The sequence below is a fragment of the Lepus europaeus genome, chromosome 8 (genome assembly GCF_033115175.1).
Source record: "Lepus europaeus isolate LE1 chromosome 8, mLepTim1.pri, whole genome shotgun sequence".
In the NCBI taxonomy this organism is placed as follows: domain Eukaryota; kingdom Metazoa; phylum Chordata; class Mammalia; order Lagomorpha; family Leporidae; genus Lepus; species Lepus europaeus.
Window position 1 is genome coordinate 63,303,621 of NC_084834.1, and position 17,593 is coordinate 63,321,213.

Sequence of the window (17,593 nt, forward strand, 5' to 3'; positions counted from 1 at the left end):
TATTTTTCTTTTAAAGAGTAGTTTATATTTAGTTGTAATGTATAGAAGTGAAATTGACATTTTGAGCTTTGATGATTGTTTACAGCCCTTTACTGTTGAGGAACAGTACTTTTTTTTCTTAAAATTTTTGAACCTTTTACTTAGTGTAGGGTTAATCTTGTGGGTATAAAGTAAAGAAAGTAGATTGTTGTAAAAATTAAGAGGATATAGGAGAGGAAAGAGGAGGAAAGTAGAGCATGAGCAGGTGGGAGGTTAGGGTGGGAAGTATCACTATGTTCCTAAATCTATATATATGAAATACATGAAATTGGTATACCTTAAATAAAATTTTTTTAAAAAAAATCTTGAAATATCCTAATGGAAAAGAATGTATTAAAGTCCTTGGGACCGGTGCTGTGGCATAGCAGGGAAAGCTGCTGCCTGTAATGCCTGTATCCTATGTAGGCACTGGTTCATGTCCTCGCTACTCCACATCCAATCCAGCTCCCTGCTAATGTCTTGGGAAAGCAGCAGCAGATGGCTTAAGTTTTTGGGCCCTTGAACTCATGTGGGAGACCTGGAAGAAGCTCCTGGCTCCTGGATTCAGCCTGACCCAGTGCTGGTCATTGCAGCCATCTGGGGAGTGAACAAGGGGATGGAAAATATTCTCTCTCTCTCTCGATCTGTCTCCCCCTCTCTATGTAACGCTTTCAATTGTTTTATTCCCTTCTTTTCCACAAATCTTCACCTGTTACAATGCACCAGAGGTAGGCTGAATCTTTGTGTATAGCATATTAAAAGAACCTATTCCAAAAAAAATGTTTTTTATTATAGAAAAAGGTAAAGGTAAGAACAAACTTCCTGAAAAAATAAAATCATCATGTCCATGACTTATATTCCAAGAAGGCTTTTTCTCTGGGTATGCTTTTTCATTTGTCTGACAAGTCCCTCTAGTTTTGCATCCCCTCTCAAGGAAGCCATGCTACTTCCTACTTCCACCTCTCCCAGGTCCCTGGAATCTCTTCTGGTTGGCCTTTCTATTCTCATGTCAGCTGCCTCTCCATTAAGAAGAGCTCCACTAATGCTGACATTTTTTTGGGTACAGGGAGAGCCAAGCTTCTTATCTGGCATGAAGACTGATGCTGCAAAACAAACAACCATCAAAAAAAAAAAAAAAAAAAAAAAAAAACTACACCCAAACCGAACAGAATAGAACAATCATTTCATTAAATACTTGTGATTCTGTGGATGAACTGGGCACTCTTCTGGCCTGGGCCATCTTAACAGATCTCTGCTTCCACTCGGCGCACATCTGGGCCTAAAGGTCTAAGATGGCCTCATTCATAGCCCATACCCATCACTCAACTGGGTAGGCTTCGCAGGCCTCCTCTGTAGGACAAGGAACAGCTCATCTCTGCTTTACCCCGCCCCAATCCTCCATTAGATCACCCTCTACAATGGCCTCAGGGTTCTGAAAAACAGAAAGATAAAGGCCAAATAGCTTCATGCAAACACTTTCTAAGCCTCTACTTGCAAGTTTGCTTATAGCCCATTGGTCAAAGTCATTCACATGAGCAAGCCCAGACTCAGGAGGGGGAAAATAAACTCCATTTCTTGATGAGAGGAGCTTTGCAAAGGGGCAGCATGCAGAGCTTGGCAGACTTTATAATCACTTTACGCAGGGTGCTAAGCCACAAGCACAGCAAGACAGACAATATACATGTATAAATGTTGGGGGAGAGAATCAAATTTGATGTTTCAAAAACAGCAAAAAAAAAAAAAAAGGAAAAATCATTATTTAGCTGTATTTCTTTATACTTACAGTGAAATAGTATCTTAATATTACATATCAAGATATTACATATGTATAAAAGATGGGTGCAAATTTCTTTTCATTACTTAAGAATTCTGACTCTGGTCCTCCCTCTTCTCTTCCTGTTCTTCCTCTTCTCTCTTAGAATCCATAGTTGACAGTTTTAGAAGAAGCAGTTTCAGAGGTAAACCAACATGTAACTGTGACCCAAAGTTTTATGAGATCAGTGATATTAAAATAATACGTATTTTTTAAGATTTATTTTATTCACTTGAAAGGCAGAGTTACAGAAAGAGAGAGAGAAAGAGAGACAGAGAGAGAGAGAGAATGTCTTCCATCTACTGATTTACTCTCCAAATGGCCGCAACAGCCAGGTCTGAGCCAGAGGGAAGCCAGGAGCCAAGAGCTTCATCTGGGTCTTCCACATGGGTGCAGGGACCCAAGCACTTGGGCCATCTGCTGCTGCTTTCCCAAGCAAATTAGCAGAGAGCTGGATTGGAAGTAGAGCAGCTGGGATGCCGGCATTGCAGGCAGTGGCTTTATCCATTACACAATGCCGGCTACCATAATATTTTTTTAAATAATGTGTTAGCTTGATTTGTAACTATTATTTATGTGGCACATAGGCCACTATTTTTTAAAATGCAACCAGCCTGCAACTCCAGGCCTAGCTAGGATGTTTCTAATAGAAGGCTATGATTCTGAAATGATATTTCACTACAGGTTCCCTTTGGTTGGTTATGTTTACATGGAAAGTGAACAAGACTATTCCACAAACACTTTTCTTTCGGTTTAGAGTTTCTACCCACTCTTTGAAAGAAAACTGAATCACTCATTTTCTCAGGGGTCCCATAGGCAAGTTTTCTGAAGTCAGAGAAGTGGAGAGAATTGGGAAAAGATTCAAAATTTAATAGGATGCTTGATGGTTACAAAAACATTGTCTTGTATGTTAGGTCAACTTGATTTTTAAAACAGCCCTATTAAAGTATGTAAGGAAGATACTCTTTACCCTCTTGATAGTTAAGCAAATTGAATCTCAAAGAGCTTGTACTTTGACAGCAGAATTGGAATTTGAAGCTAATCTTTAAAAATACTTTTATTCAACTAAGAAAATAACTGTTATATATATATATATATAATTTGAATATTATTTTCACCCAAAATATATGTAAACTACAGTGAATATATATGTATGTATATATATAAATATTTTTATGCAATTTCACCATAAGAAGATAGTGTGGCAGTCTTTGAAAGACACAAAGTCCTGTAGTTGGCTTCTGTTTGAATCTCTGATTTCACTGTAGCCGGCATCCAACTGACTTCTGCCCTAGAAATCCTGAACTTTCTTTTATTAAGGAAACAGACAGGAAACAGAGGATATAATTTTAGGGCTGGAATTTATCTAATTCTTTATACTTACTTCAGGTCACTGAAGCTCAGAAAAGTTAAGTGAATTGCCCTAAATCACAAAGAGATGAAAGAGCCAGGCCATTAAATCACATCAGATTTGGAACTCCCAGACTTCCCTTTTCCTTGTGTCCCATGAAATAGTCTTTATTCCCATGAGTTAATTTTTCTTTTTCTTCTTTATTTCCTCATCATGTTCTCTTCTGTTTACCACTGTGTTTATCTAGTTATTCAAAATTATTATTTTTTTTGACAGGCAGAGTGGACAGTGAGAGAGAGAGAGACAGACAGAAAGGTCTTTCAAAATTATCATTTTGAAACTACATATAAGATATATATGTTAACTTTATGACATACATATATATGTTATATAGTTACTATATATATTTTTATGTAGTGATAGTTCTGATATACAAAATATTTCCTTCTCATTTTTCCTATGCATTGTTATAGGCATATTTTGTTTCTTTACTATATTCAAGATGATCACTTCTAACAGTCATTGTATTGATGCTCTATAATTTATCTAATCCATTTTCCTATTATTTAATATTGAGGCTATTACCACGTTTTCTGCTAAACATAATGCTACCATGGTGACTTTCATGAAAATACATTTTTTTATTCTGCTGAATTATTTTCTTAGAGTAAATGTCAAAGCTTCCTCCTGGTCTCCCATGCAGGTGCAGGGCCCAGGCACTTGGGCCATCCTCCATTGCCTTCCCGGGCCACAGCAGAGAGCTGGACTGGAAGAGGAGCAACCGGGACAGAATCCGATGCCCCAGTCAGGACTAGAACCGGGGGTGCCTGCACCGCAGGTGGAGCATTAGCCAAGTGAGCCGTGGCGCTGGCAGCATATTCCCTTGAGTCAACCCCTCAAAGAGGTGAACTATCTCTCCACTTCCTTTTGGGAAGTCTATTTGAGCCTGCAGAAGGTCCACCTGTGCAGGACTGAAGATAACATAGGCCAGCTTCTTTCACACACGGTTCATACCTGGTTCCCTCGAAACACTTCAGAATACTTTGCCCTCATAAAATCATAAGATGCTGGCCAGCTTCCTTAACTTCCTTTCTTTCTTTGGCTCATCAGCATATAATCCTGAGGCATTCCCAGGAAACAACCAGACATCAGGCACCTTGAATTTCCGATCAGCACCCCAACCTTGGGCCATGTAGATAGGTAGAGGGCTACTCTGCGCACATCAATGGCTGTTTTAAAAACATCTCTTCACAAATCCTCTCCAAATTTCATACACTCTGATTCCTTTAGTACCTTATTAAGGGCAAGATTTTTTTTTTTTTTGACAGGTAGAGTTATAGACAGTGAGAGAGAGAGAGAGAGAAAGGTCTTCCTTCCGTTGGTTCACTCCCTAAATGGCTGCTACAGCTGGCGTAATGCCGATCCGAGACCAGGAGCCAGGTGCTTCTTCCTAGTCTCCTATGTGGGTGAAGGTGCCCAATCACTTGGGCCATCCTCCACTGAGGGGCAAGAATTTTAAGAGTTTTTCAACTGGTTTTTAATACTCTCTTTTGAAAATTGGCATTTTTTCCTACCACATCTCATTGGAAAACCACAGCACTGAATCTTGGTGCTTCTGATTAAACTTCTCTTTCTGTCTATTAAGTTTTCTGTTGAAGTTTCTTTATCTCCAATTTTAACTAAATGAATTTTTTCTCTAAAATGAACTATAAAGTGTAGATTAAATGTTTCAGGTAGTTACATGGTTATCCATATACTATTTTCATCATTGGGAATACTTGATCTTTGATTTTGAAGAGTTTATTTCTCATATATTCTTTACACATATTCCAGTCCATTTTTGGCCTTTTCTTTCATAAATCAATATATATTATAGTTGTATGATATTACATTCTACTAGGTAGTAAGCACAGGGACATCTTTTTTTTAAAAAAAAAAACTTTTATTTAATGAATATAAATTTCCAAAGTATAGCTTATGGATTACAATGGCTCCCCCCCCCCATAACTTCCCTCCCACCCGCAACCCTCCCCTTTCCCGCTCCCTCTCCCTTTCCATTCACATCAAGATACTTTTTCAATTCTCTTTATATACAGAAGATCAGTTTAGTATATATTAAGTAAAGATTTCAACAGTTTGCCCCCACATAGCAACACAAAGTGAAAAATACTGTTGGAGTACTAGTTATAGCATTAAATAACAGTGTACAGCACATTAAGGACAGAGATCCTACATGATATTTTTTTAAAAATTGATTAATTTTCTATGCAATTTCCAATTTAAAACCAAGGTTTTTTTTTCATTTTCAATTATCTTCATATACAGAAAATCGATTCAGTATATACTAAGTAAGGAATTCATCAGTTTGCACCCACACAGAAACACAAAGTGTAAAAATACTGTTTCAGTACTAGTTATAGCATTACTTCACATTGGATAACACATTAAGGACAGATCTCACATGGGATGTAAGTACACAGTGACTCCTGTTGTTGATTTAACAATTTGACACTCTTGTTTATGGCGTCAGTAATCTCCCTAGGCTCTAGTCATGAGTTGCCAAGGCTATGGAAGCCTTTAGGGTTCGCCGACTTTGATCTTATTCAGATAGGGTCATAGTCAAAGTGGAAGTTCTCTCCTCCCTTCAGAGAAAGGTACTTCCTTCTTTGATGGCCCTGTTCTTTCCACTGGGATCTCACTTGCAGAGATCTTTCATTTAGGTTTTTTTTTTTTTTTTTTTTTTTTTTGCCAGAGTGTCTTGGCTTTCCATGCCTAAAATACTCTCTTGGGCTCTTCAGCCAGATCCGAATGCCTTAAGGGCTGATTCTGAGGCCAGAGTGCTATTTAGGACATCCGCCATTCTATGAGTCTGCTGTGTTTCTTGCTTCCCATGTTGGATCGTTCTCTCCCTTTTTGATTCTATCAGTTAGTATTAGCAGACACTAGTTTTGTTTGTGTGATCCCTTTGACTCTTAGACCTATCAGTGTGATCAATTGTGAACTGAAATTGATCACTTGTACTAGTGAGATGGCATTGGTAATGCCACCTTGATGGGATTGTATTGGAATCCCCTGGCACATTTCTAACTCCACCATTTGGGGCAAGTCTGATTGAGCATGGACAGGGACATCTTAATACTTTTTTTCTTGAGATTCTCACAGAAATTATCATTCTGAATTCTGAATTACCATCATTGGATTGAGGTTTTGATTGGAATTATTTTAAACTATAAGTTAACTTAGAAAGAATGATAACAAGAACAGAAAATTAAAAGAAGCATTGATATGTATTGATATAGATACAATGGACCCAGAACTGATCTAGGTTCCACTTAAAGGTTAACTCATTTTCTTTTTAAAATAACTGTGGTAGATTTAATTAATGACCCCAACTCTTCCCACCTTCTGTCATCCACAGCTCTGTTATAGCCTCATTCTGGGAATTCTATATTTCCCGTACATTGGCTTTGGGTGTGGTCATGTTTTACATTAGCAAATGGGTATAAGCAAATAAGCTAAGTCTTGATATGTGCTTCTTCCATTGGGCTTGCTCTACTGTACTTCAAGCATTGCCATGACAAGAAGATATTATCTGTCTTGCTGATCCCAAGAGAACATGGGAAATACTTGTGTCACTGAACCAAGATGAGTCCATTTGCCTACCTCCATCAAAAAGCTAAACCCCAAACCCATGGTTTTTGGAGCAATGAAAGTTTGCTAATGGGCAGTCAATCAAGGAACAATGTTCATATCTGACTCCCTGTACTTGTTACAAAAGATATTGGAAAGGGAGAAAAGGAGCAGAAATGGGATATGGGTATTTGTTCATTAATAAAGAAAGGAAATTTTTGGTTCTTCTGCCAGTGTTGGTTATGGTTTGTTCAAAAATGGCATATGGGGGTGGGAGGCAAAATTTCGGTTCAAAATATCATAAATTTATTCAGTAGTCAGTTGCCCATTCATCATTTGCCTATCCATAGTTCTGACTGCTTTCAGCAATTTTTATCTGTGAATCTCAGGGAAGTTTGTTGCTGCTTTGCAAAATAAGCTCAGGGTTTACATTAGTTGTATCTTTCTTAATCCTGGGGGGCATATTTGCATTTTTGGGGCAGAGATGATAGGATGCTGATTTGTAAGAGTAAATCATTGTTGCTTTAAGCCACTGAGCTTGGGTTGGTTTGTTAAATATATTGTTTAGAATTAGGTAATTAATGTGCCATATCACAAGAGTATGCACTGTTATTATCCCTATTTAACATGTGAGAAAAATGAGGCAAATATATATTAATTTATGTTTTAACTAGCAAGTGATATATGCTTCCTGTAGTTTATTCTAATGGTATATTATTTGCAAATTATATTTTTATAGATTTAATGTTAACATCCTGTTTTCAAGCCTACTTTTTTCATCAGTACTTTGATACTTTAGAGCTCTATCTTTGTTAATGTTGTTGAACTCATAGATAAAATAAAGGATTAGTAAGCTATTGGTAGATATCTTATCCTAATAAGCGAATACCTGCTATGTGCCTTGTATCACTGGTCCTCTTCTCCACTCTTCATTTTTTTTTTTTTTTGACAGGCAGAGTGGACAGTGAGAGAGAGAGACAGAGAGAAAGGTCTTCCTTTGCCGTTGGTTCACCCTCCAATGACTGCCGTGGACAGCGCGCTGCGCTGATCCAAAGCCACGAGCCAGGTGCTTCTCCTGGTCTCCCATGTGGGTGTAGGGCCCAAGGACTTGGGCCATCCTCCCCTGCACTCCTGGGCCATAGCAGAGAGCTGGCCTGGAAGAGGGGCAACCGGCACAGAATCCGACGCCCTGACCGGGACTAGAATCCGGGGTGCCAGTGCCGCAGGCGGAGGATTAGCCTATTGAGCCACTCTTCACTCTTTTAGCTCCCCCATTTCTTGGTGTGCTATTGTTCTTGGTCCTGGGCCATTCCATATCCTGTTCTCTTATGATGTTCGTTTTCTTGTTTTCCACCCCTTTGTATAAACAAGCTGTTTCTCACATGTACCTACATGCATAGGATAGCTGGGAAGAACATTGAGATAGTAGTTGTAGAATCACTTAGCTTAGTTCTACAAATATACCAATACTGAATAATGCTCAATAAATGTTGCTGCCTTTGTAGTTATGTTTTTCTTGCTACTTTTTTTTAAGGTTTATTTTATTTATTTGAAAGGCAGAGTTGAGAAAGAGCAAGAGCAAGTGTGCAAACACGCACACATGAGAGCGAACGAGAGAGAGAGAATCTTCCATCTGCTGGTTCACTTCCCAAATGGACTCAATGGCCAGGGCTGGGCCAGACTGAAGCCAGGAGCCAGGTGCTTCATCTGCATCTCCTACATGGATGCAGGGGACAAGGACCTGGGCCATCCTCTGCTGCCGTCCCAGGCACATTAGCAGAGAGCTGCATCAGAAGCAGAGCAGCTAGAACACGAACCAGTGCTCACACCAGCCCCTTTCTTGCTACTTCTTAAGTATCCTGTGGACCCCACTGTATCTTCCTTTTCTTTAGTTTTCTCTTCAAAACCCCTCTGTCATTTGTTATTCTCTACATTTCCCTGGCAAATTTTGCACCCCTATATGGATGCCAATGAAGTTCCCATTTCTCTCTGTTCCTTAAGGTCCAGATCCATATAGCCACCTAACCTTTTGCACTCCTCCATTTGGATGCCTCACAAATTTATAATTCAATAGCACCAAAGTAAAATTTTTTCTATCCCCCAAATCTGCTAGGCCTTTTACAACTTCTACCATTATAAGTGGCATACCTATTCAGCTACTTAAAACCAGAAACTAGTTGTAATCTTTTATTCCTCCCTCATTCTTATTCTCTAACCATCAACTTTCATTGGTTTTACTACTAAATATCTTACACATTCATATACTTTCCCACTACTACCTGGATGTGACATCAATTAGATAATCCCATTGATTATCCTTGATCCTTGAGTCCACATCTGTCTACTTCTATTGAGATTAGTATTAGCCCACTTCAATCTCAAGAGGTCATGTGACTGCTTCCCACATCTGCTCCATGCTCCAGGGGGAATACAGGGAGTCTTCCCAAAGACATCACATGGAAAAGTTGGATTTAGATATTGAACTCTTCCCCTGCTCTTTTGTTTGAACCCATATCTGAATCCAGCAATACCTGCAAAAATGTTGCCTGTGGCATTCACCCACCTAGGCTTTAAAGCCTTTCCCTTCTTTCCTGATATTAGTTACCTGGCTATATCTCAACATGGCTTCTTTACACTTTCACCCAGAATTTAGGTGTTTCAGATGTTCAAATGCTAGATTTGCCCATTTCTTTTTCAGTTATCATTCCTATCTTGGTTTTGGGAAACGGCACTGATCTCACTCATTAAGCCATCCTATTCAAACTTCTTTTAAAAGATTTATTTACTTAAATGGCGGAGTTGGGAGGTGGGGATCGCCTATTAGCTGGTTCACTCCCCAAATGGCTGCAACAGTCAGGGCTGGGCCAGACTGAAGCCAGGAGCCAGGACTTCATCCACATCTCCCAAGTGGACAACAGGGGCCCAAGGACTTGAGCTATCCTTCACTGTGCTTCTAGACACATTAGAAGGGAGCTGGACTGGAATTGGAGCATCTGGGTATTGAAATGGCACCCATATGGGATGCTGGCATTGTAGGTTTATTTGCTATGCCACAAGGCCATTAAATTTCTTGATGCTTCAGATTTTAAATTTGTGGTTTTCAGAAGTCAATAAACACAGAATCACCCATAAAGCTTTTTGTAACATCAGTATTCCAAGAGTATGGATATTTTGAGTCACATATTGGGTAGAGCTGCAAATTTCCTTTTTAAAGATTCTGATGGGATTCTAATGGGTAGCCAAGTATAGGAATTAACAGTCAAGTATAGGAATTAACAGAATATATATATATATATATATATATATAGAGAGAGAGAGAGAGAGAGAGAGAGAGAGAGAGTTTTATTTACTATTTTAACAGTAGGAGCCGATTTAAGATTTTGAAACGATCAGCTTTTCCATTATAAAACTTCTCTGAAAGTCTGTTTATTAAATGGGGAAAAAGTCTTTTCTTTGACAGTTCCAGTTTTCCAGGTTTCTAATGTCAAAAACCTGAGTCTTTGCGGTAGCTACACTGATACATGGCTGAATTTTTAATGTCCACCACATCTTTCATCTTCTCTTTATAAATTATTACAGCTCGTATTCGATAGAAACTTCTCAGAAAAAGGAAGTGACCTCAACTTCACAATTACTAAACCAGCTAGTTATCCAAGCTACTTGTTCTTATTCAGTTTGTTTTTTTTCTTGTGATGATTTAATGGCTCAAAGCAGCCTTGGTTTCACAGCCTACTAAAAAGCTGATAATGCTTAATAAGGAGTTTACTACAAGGAGCTCATGTCCAGATGACTTCATTGAGACAATCATCTATTTTAGACTATTAGTCCATAAATTTAAACTTGGTGACATTCCTTCATTTTTAAGTATTGAATGTGCTTATGAACTCAGTCAAGAAGCAACTGGGTTATAAATCTATCTAATAGTCTGTAAATCCCAGGATCAGCTGCTTTCACAATTTAAAAAAAAAAAAATTTAAAAGTTGGCTGTAGTTTTTAATCACCTGAGTGTATGTTTAGTTGAAAATAATATTCAGAAGGCAGGAGAAAAATGTAGCAGCTATGTTATGAGGACCCCCTTTCAAAAAATAACTTTAGAGTATATAGTTAGTGGGGGTGGGGGTTGGCTGTGGCAAATGTCACTTTTATGGTTGCTACCAAACAAGGTAGGTCCTCTGTCCTAAGCACACAAAGATCAATCTGTTACAGCAGCCTGATGGGAAGAGAAAGGCTTTATGTGTGTGGCTTGGTAGCAAAGGAGCTCGGAGGTTGGGCTAAGATCTGTCTCTTCCATGGGAGGTCGGGACAGGGTATGGGGGAAGACTGGGATCCAGCAGGGAAAGCCAGTACAGGAAAGTACCGATGAGGCAAATTTTGATGGCAGGGGCTCAGGACCAAGCCATAATGGAAGAGCTTAGAAAAATGGGTTTCAACACTGGATTTCCTTAATAACAGACCCCTCTGAAAGGGCTCTGGGGTTTAAGTTTTGGTCATGCTCCCTTATCTTTGGTTCTGCAGCTTAGGTTTTTCCAGTTCTGAACATGCCCAAGGTTGCAAAACTTGTTTTCCACCATGAGTTCTCTCTGCCTTCCTGCCAGTGTCTTCCAAAGTTCTCCTAAGAAAACACAAACTTACAAAAATATAACACCATTACTCAAGCATGAGGTGGGGAAGTTTGGGGGAAGGCACAGTGAAGCACAGCATGAGTCTTCAGTTTTGAGAGTGTCAGGAAGAAACCCCATTAAGGCAGCACTCAATTCTGTGGTGTAGTTTAACCTGGATGTTTCCAAGAAATGCTGTCCACTTAGCCTCTTTGCTGCTCATCAATGGTTTTCTGAGCTTTCTCTTCAGTGATGGACTCCTCACATCATTTTCTCCACCCTTAGTCCCTGGGCCTCCAGTATCCCAGGTCTTTCCTTTGACATGGCCAGGCCTTATTTGCATGGTCCTTCTCTTACAGTGATCATAAAAGCTGTCTTTTCCCAGCAGTCTTTTCTTCTTCTATTTTCCAATTAAACAAGGTCCTATATTGAGTCCCTTAATGTTTATCTCCCCTTTTCTTCCCTAATGGGTTAATTCTTCCTAAACTTTTTTTTTTTTTTTTTTTTTTTTGACAGGCAGAGTGGATAGTGAGAGAGAGAGAGACAGAGAGAAAGGTCTTCCTTTTTGCCGTTGGTTCACCCTCCAATGGCCGCTGCGGCCGGCGCATCGCGCTGATCCGAAGCCAGGAGCCAGGTGCTTCTCCTGGTCTCCCATGTGGGTGCAGGGCCCAAGGACTTGGGGCATCCTCCACTCCCGGGCCATAGCAGAGAGCTGGCCTGGAAGAGGGGCAACCGGCATAGAATCTGGCGCCCCAACCAGGACTAGAACCCGGTGTGCCGGCGCCGCAAGGTGGAGGATTAGCCTGTTGAGCCATGGCGCCGGCCTAATTCTTCCTAAACTTTTAATGAATGCTCTCTTCCATGAGATAACATAGCCAAAGCGGAGTTCCCTGGCCTATATGGCTATATGAATTTTATATTGTGGTAGTTGTGTGATTCAAGTCTTTATGCCCTCAAATCTCTCTCTGAAAATACCCTTGAATTTCTTTTCCCACATTTCTCATCATGTCTTGCTCTAGTAAAAAAAACAAATAAAACTCAGTAGATGTGGGGCCATCGGTTAAGCCATGGCCTGTGACAATGACATCCCATATGGGCTCTGGTTCAAATGCTCCTTCCAATCCAACTCCCTGCTTATGTGCCTGGGAAAAGCAGTGGAAGACAGCCCAAGTGCTTGAGCCCCTGCACCTATTTGGAAGACATGGAAGAAGCTCCTGGCTCCTGGCTTTTGGGTAGTAAACCAGAAAATGGAAAATTTCTCTGTCTCTGTCTTTCTCTTTCTCTCTGTAACTCTGCTTTTCAAATAAATAAATAAATCTTTTAAAAAATCAGTACATTCAATATTCTCAGTAAAATGGCAACTCTTCAAACCTCAATGGACAGAAGCAGTGCATTTGTAACTTCTGTCTTTATAAACTCATCCCAGAAATGACAATAAAATATTTTACTATGTTATGTCCCAAACAAAACATGTCACTGCTTCTAATATCCCAAGGATCAAGTTACAGCTCATTACCTTGTCAAAGTCTTTTAATATCTGGTGTCACTTAAACTTCCTAACATAATTTCTATATACTTCCAACACAAGCATGTCTTCAGCCAATTGGTCTACTCTTTTCTTTCACCTGAGATATTTTCCCTTTAACTTACATTTCTTCTTCCCCAATTTTGATTTTATTTGAAGGTATAGCCTCAGTTCCACCCCCTAAACCCATTTGAAGGCTCTCATCACTCAAATTTTATCCCTATGTAATTCTATTTTCTTCTTTTTTTACTGAATTAAATAGTATCTTGATTCTTATGTATTTCACAACTATGGGAGTTTGTTTGTAATGTGAGCATATCCAAGTGGAAATAAATCCAGAATGGGATCTTTTAAAGGCAAATGATGCCTGAACATCAAAATATTGATTCTGAAATCAAGAAATAACTGTAACATTACAGAAGGACTTTAAGACTTCAGACACAAAAAGCATTGCTTAGAGTGCAGGAAATACAATTCTATAATGAGAAGTGCAGTTTATGTACTTATAACTGCAGTGTCTATACAACAAAGCATAAGCATTCAAAAGCATCTGATTTCATTCTCCAAGCCTTCTTTGGCTATGTTGAAGTAACTCCTACCATGTGTAGGGCAGCTCCTAGCTGACCTTAATTTTCCTCCTTGAATCATATCTCATTTTTTTTTCACTGTGGCATGACCATTCTTGTTTTACAGCTCTTATTACTAATTGTAAATAGTTCTTAGTCCCTCCTAGTGTTAGTATTGTTAGCTCCAGAAATGACTTTTGAGGGCCAAGAGTTTTGCCTTTCTATCCTAAACACTGAGTGTCTGTCAGCCTTATATGGGGATTAGAATTCTAACTTGCAGCTACTTTCTCTCTGTTCCCTGTGGCTAGATTTTAAAACCCACTGTAGGAGTACTTCTGAAAAGCATGGGCTATAATGTCAGGTGGATGTCTATGTCTAAATTTTCTGCACTAAAAGGATATCAAATACCATGCCCTCATTTTAAAGGTTACTTCTTTGTGCCACCTTTACCCACTAACCAGCTACACACACTCAAAGTCAGGGGCTTTTGTTTTAAAATTCCCTTGAATTGTGTGCCTTTTCTTCAGAACACTTTATCTTGTAGATAGTTATTATAGTTCAGGGGTGATTGGTTGATCAGTATATTTCTTCCCTATGACACTGTATGTCCCAGTGGAGTAGACACTGTCTCTCATTTAGTTCATCACTATTCCTAGGCTCTAGCTTTGGCCCAGCTCTTCAAACATTTCTTAAATGAAGGATACCTTATAAGGTTGGTGAAGAAGGAAAAGTGACAAATACAGTACTATATAAACATTATAAAGCACAGGCCTGTGTATCAGTATTTGGAGTCCATAATGTTGACTTTTTAATTCTCTAACTCTTGCTTGAAATTTGGAAATGTACCTCTTTCTTGCATAGCAACATGGACACTTGTATGTTCTATGTCTCCAGAAGTCATTGACTATCCTTCAACTAAAAGTAACTTGATTGACCTGAATATGTGCTTGCATCTTTTCTACTCAAGCATTTCATTAGGCCTATGAAGCCGGAGCCATACCTCTCAGTGCTCTTCAATCCCTCAATATTCAGTATTCTCTCACACAGATGATAATGCAGAGAACTGCTAAATTTATGTTTTCAAACATGTCCTTTAAAGTGGCCATCTGTCTGTCCAGACCACCCAGAATGGCCTCAGAGATAGTCAAAGACTGTTAACAAAGCATACAGATGTTAGCATCTGTACCCTCAAAAGTTTCAAAGTTGTTAACTTTCCATTTACCAAAGTTTTGCTTGGGAACACAAAAAGACCCTTAGCAGCAGGAGAGAATTCATGAACAGCAAAATGAAACCTGGATTCAGGCTGTGGTCACTTGAGAGAATCTGGCGTTCCTGCCAGCCCACAGTAGGTATTTGGTTAAAAGCTGCTGAATAGATTTGGAGGAAGAAAATAAAAACCTCGGTGGCTCTAGGCATTGCTTACCTTTCAATAGAGAGCCACCAGAAACTCCCTTTGCTCTCCATTACTGGATGGACACAGCAGGAAGGCAGAGAGGCTTCGCGGTTCCTGAGGTGAAATGTGTCAACTCCACGCGTCTCCACGTTCTGGGCTGAAGACACCGTGCAGAAGTGTGGGAAGAGCCTCGGAGAGGGAAGTTTGGCTGTCTTCAGGTCAGGAGAAGCTCCTGAGGCAGTCGGGCTGTACAGGCCAGCTGTGGGGAGAAGAAATTCAACTTTAAAAGTTGTCGTCGCGACTGTTTCAAACGTAGGGAGAAAGAGTAGGAAAGACTGGAAGGGGCGCAGGCAGAAAAAGGGACTGGTAAAGGAAAAGCAGGAGAGGCTGTTACACCTCTTAGTCTCTCCCTCCCTGCAGGAGCTAACAAGTTTGCCCGCGCAGCAGCTTTCGGGACGGGTCAGAGCGCGCTTCCGCGGCAGTCCCGCGGAGAGAAGCGCCCGGCTCGCCCTCGCCCCGGCCGGTGCTCCAGGATCCCGTGAGGCTCCGGCCGCACGCAGCGAAGCCTCCCCTCCCTCACTCACCCTCCTCCCGGAAAAGAAAAAGGAAAGCTCGAGCCTGGACACGGGCCCTAGCCCTCCCCCTCTTCCTGGGGGAGCTGAGGTAGAAAGTGCGGCTCTGCCAGTGATTCCCTGGCGAGAGGGAGGGAGTTGGCGAAGAACGCCGCGCGCCCCGACTGAGTTAGCCCAGAGGACGCACGCAGCCCGCAGCCCCTCGGCGGAGCCCCGGCGGGCCGGGCTGGCACGGGCCACAGGGCCCCGAGCGCTCGCGGCCCCCAACGCGCCCCCGCGGCCCGGCCCGGCGGCGAGGGAGTCGCCGCCTGAAGTTCCGGCGAAGGGGGTGGTGCGCCCTGGAGCAAGATCAGGAAATGGCCTTTTTCTCACTTCGCCGCCTGCTGCGCGTCGGGGCAGTCGGCAGACGACGTCTAGGAGTGGACGGGGACGAGCGGAGCGCCCTGGCAAAGTGGAGAAGGTGACTGGGAAGCGGGGCCGCTCCGGGCCGCCAGTCGTCTGCCTGGGTAAGAGCGGGACGCACAGGCCGGATCTGGCCGAGCGCTCCAGGTGTGGCGAGCGCCGGGCCAGCTCAGGTTCTGCAGCCCTGGGGGCTGCGGGGCGCCCACAGCACGCCCAGAATTCCCCGGCGTCCAGGGCGCTCTGGCCGCTATGAGTCTCCGCCCCCTTAAGCCTCAATTCCTCACTTGATTTTTCCCCTCTTCCCCAGAACTTTGGGGCGGAGGTACTAACTTTCTCTGTGGAAGTTGTTCTGGTGAGCGAGGAGGAGGATAAAGTGAAATTTGATGGAGAAGAGCAACTCCTCTGCGTCTTTCCCCGACGTCCGATCCGCTGGACCATCACTTTGAGAAGATTGGAAAGTTGTTGGAAGTGGGAACGGCGGAGAGGCCCGCAGGCTTTCTTCCCAGGTGGAGACCCTCCGCCGTCTGTGGGGTCTCCCGCTCTGCGTGCATGTGTGCGCCGGCGGCGGCGCGGGGTGCGTGCTTCTGCGCTGGGAGTCTGAGTGCGCACCCGAGTGAATGGCCCCCAGGGGCGCAGCGGGGCCTCAGCCTCCGCCGTCTCCGCAGGCCTGGATCTGGCCTGGGAAGATGCTAGCCATGGGAGCGTTGGCAGGCTTCTGGGTCCTCAGCCTCCTCACCTATGGCTACCTGTCCTGGGGCCAGGGTTTAGAGGAAGAGGAGGAAGGGGCCTTACGAGCTCCAGCTGCGGAGAGACAGGAGCCTAGCGCAACAGCAGCCGCCACCTCCCAGCCCCATCTCATTTTCATCCTTGCGGATGACCAGGGATTTAGAGATGTGGGCTACCACGGATCTGAGATAAAGACGCCCACTCTTGACAAGCTCGCTGCTGAAGGAGTTAAACTGGAGAACTACTATGTCCAGCCGATTTGCACACCATCCAGGAGTCAGTTTATTACTGGAAAGTAAGTATCAGTACATCTTTTACTTATTCTTTGGAAAGATCTTAAGCATTGGAGATTAAGCTCTAATTTAAGGAAATGACAAAGTATGGGAAACAGTGGAATGAATGAATGAATGAATGTTGGGTGGATAGATGGTATTGAATTGATGGTGTTAAAATGGATGCTGTGTTAATGATCTTGACAGTCTATTCACTTGTCTAGTCTTTTCCTTATTCTCAGAGCTGTGAGTTTTTAAATGAAACCAGGACTTGTAAACATTTGCTTACCAGAGAGCTCTAGATCTAGTTCTGTTCCAGTGCTATTGTCCACTTCTAGCATGCTCAGATTTGTCTCAGCCTTTATAATAGAATTCACACTCATCATCACTCATAAGAAAGATCAAGATTTTTTTCTGTGACTTTTTGTTTGTTCTTGATTGTATGAGCAAAGCCACGGGTTGTCACAGGGAGAAAGGGGCCCAGGAAACAGATGGAAAGTAATGGTGATGTAAATATGGCCGAATAGGTATGACTTTGTTTGGGTCTTTGATGGATAATTTTCTATTATGGGGTCACTATTCAAAGACATTTTCAAATACAAAGGCAGTTCTCAAAATGCAAGAAGATTCAATGGTAAATGCTCAACAGGATTCAAACTTCATCTTAAGTTCTTTACTGTTCCTCCCATGTCTGGAAACTTTTGGAGTAACAAAAATCAGATTATTC

General features: G+C 41.8%; 2 protein-coding genes across 2 annotated transcripts in view; one reads left to right on the top strand and one right to left on the bottom strand.

The window, feature by feature from the left end:
• Positions 1-5,234: 5,234 nt before the first annotated feature.
• LOC133765283 (uncharacterized) lies at positions 5,235-16,306 on the bottom strand. The gene is made up of 4 exons (XM_062198900.1): positions 16,153-16,306; positions 15,839-16,036; positions 14,925-15,153; positions 5,235-8,596 (listed from the first exon to the last, which is right to left on the bottom strand). The coding sequence occupies exons 1-4, from the start codon at positions 16,304-16,306 to the stop codon at positions 8,332-8,334; spliced, it is 846 nt and encodes a 281-aa protein (XP_062054884.1). The 3' UTR covers positions 5,235-8,331.
• The window catches only part of ARSJ (arylsulfatase family member J), a 102,524-nt gene continuing 100,930 nt past the window's right edge, over positions 16,000-17,593 (top strand). The window contains exon 1 of the mRNA XM_062199703.1: positions 16,000-16,889. Within this exon, the coding sequence (XP_062055687.1) occupies positions 16,486-16,889 (404 nt within the window). The 5' untranslated portion in view covers positions 16,000-16,485. The remainder of the gene's footprint in view (positions 16,890-17,593) is intronic.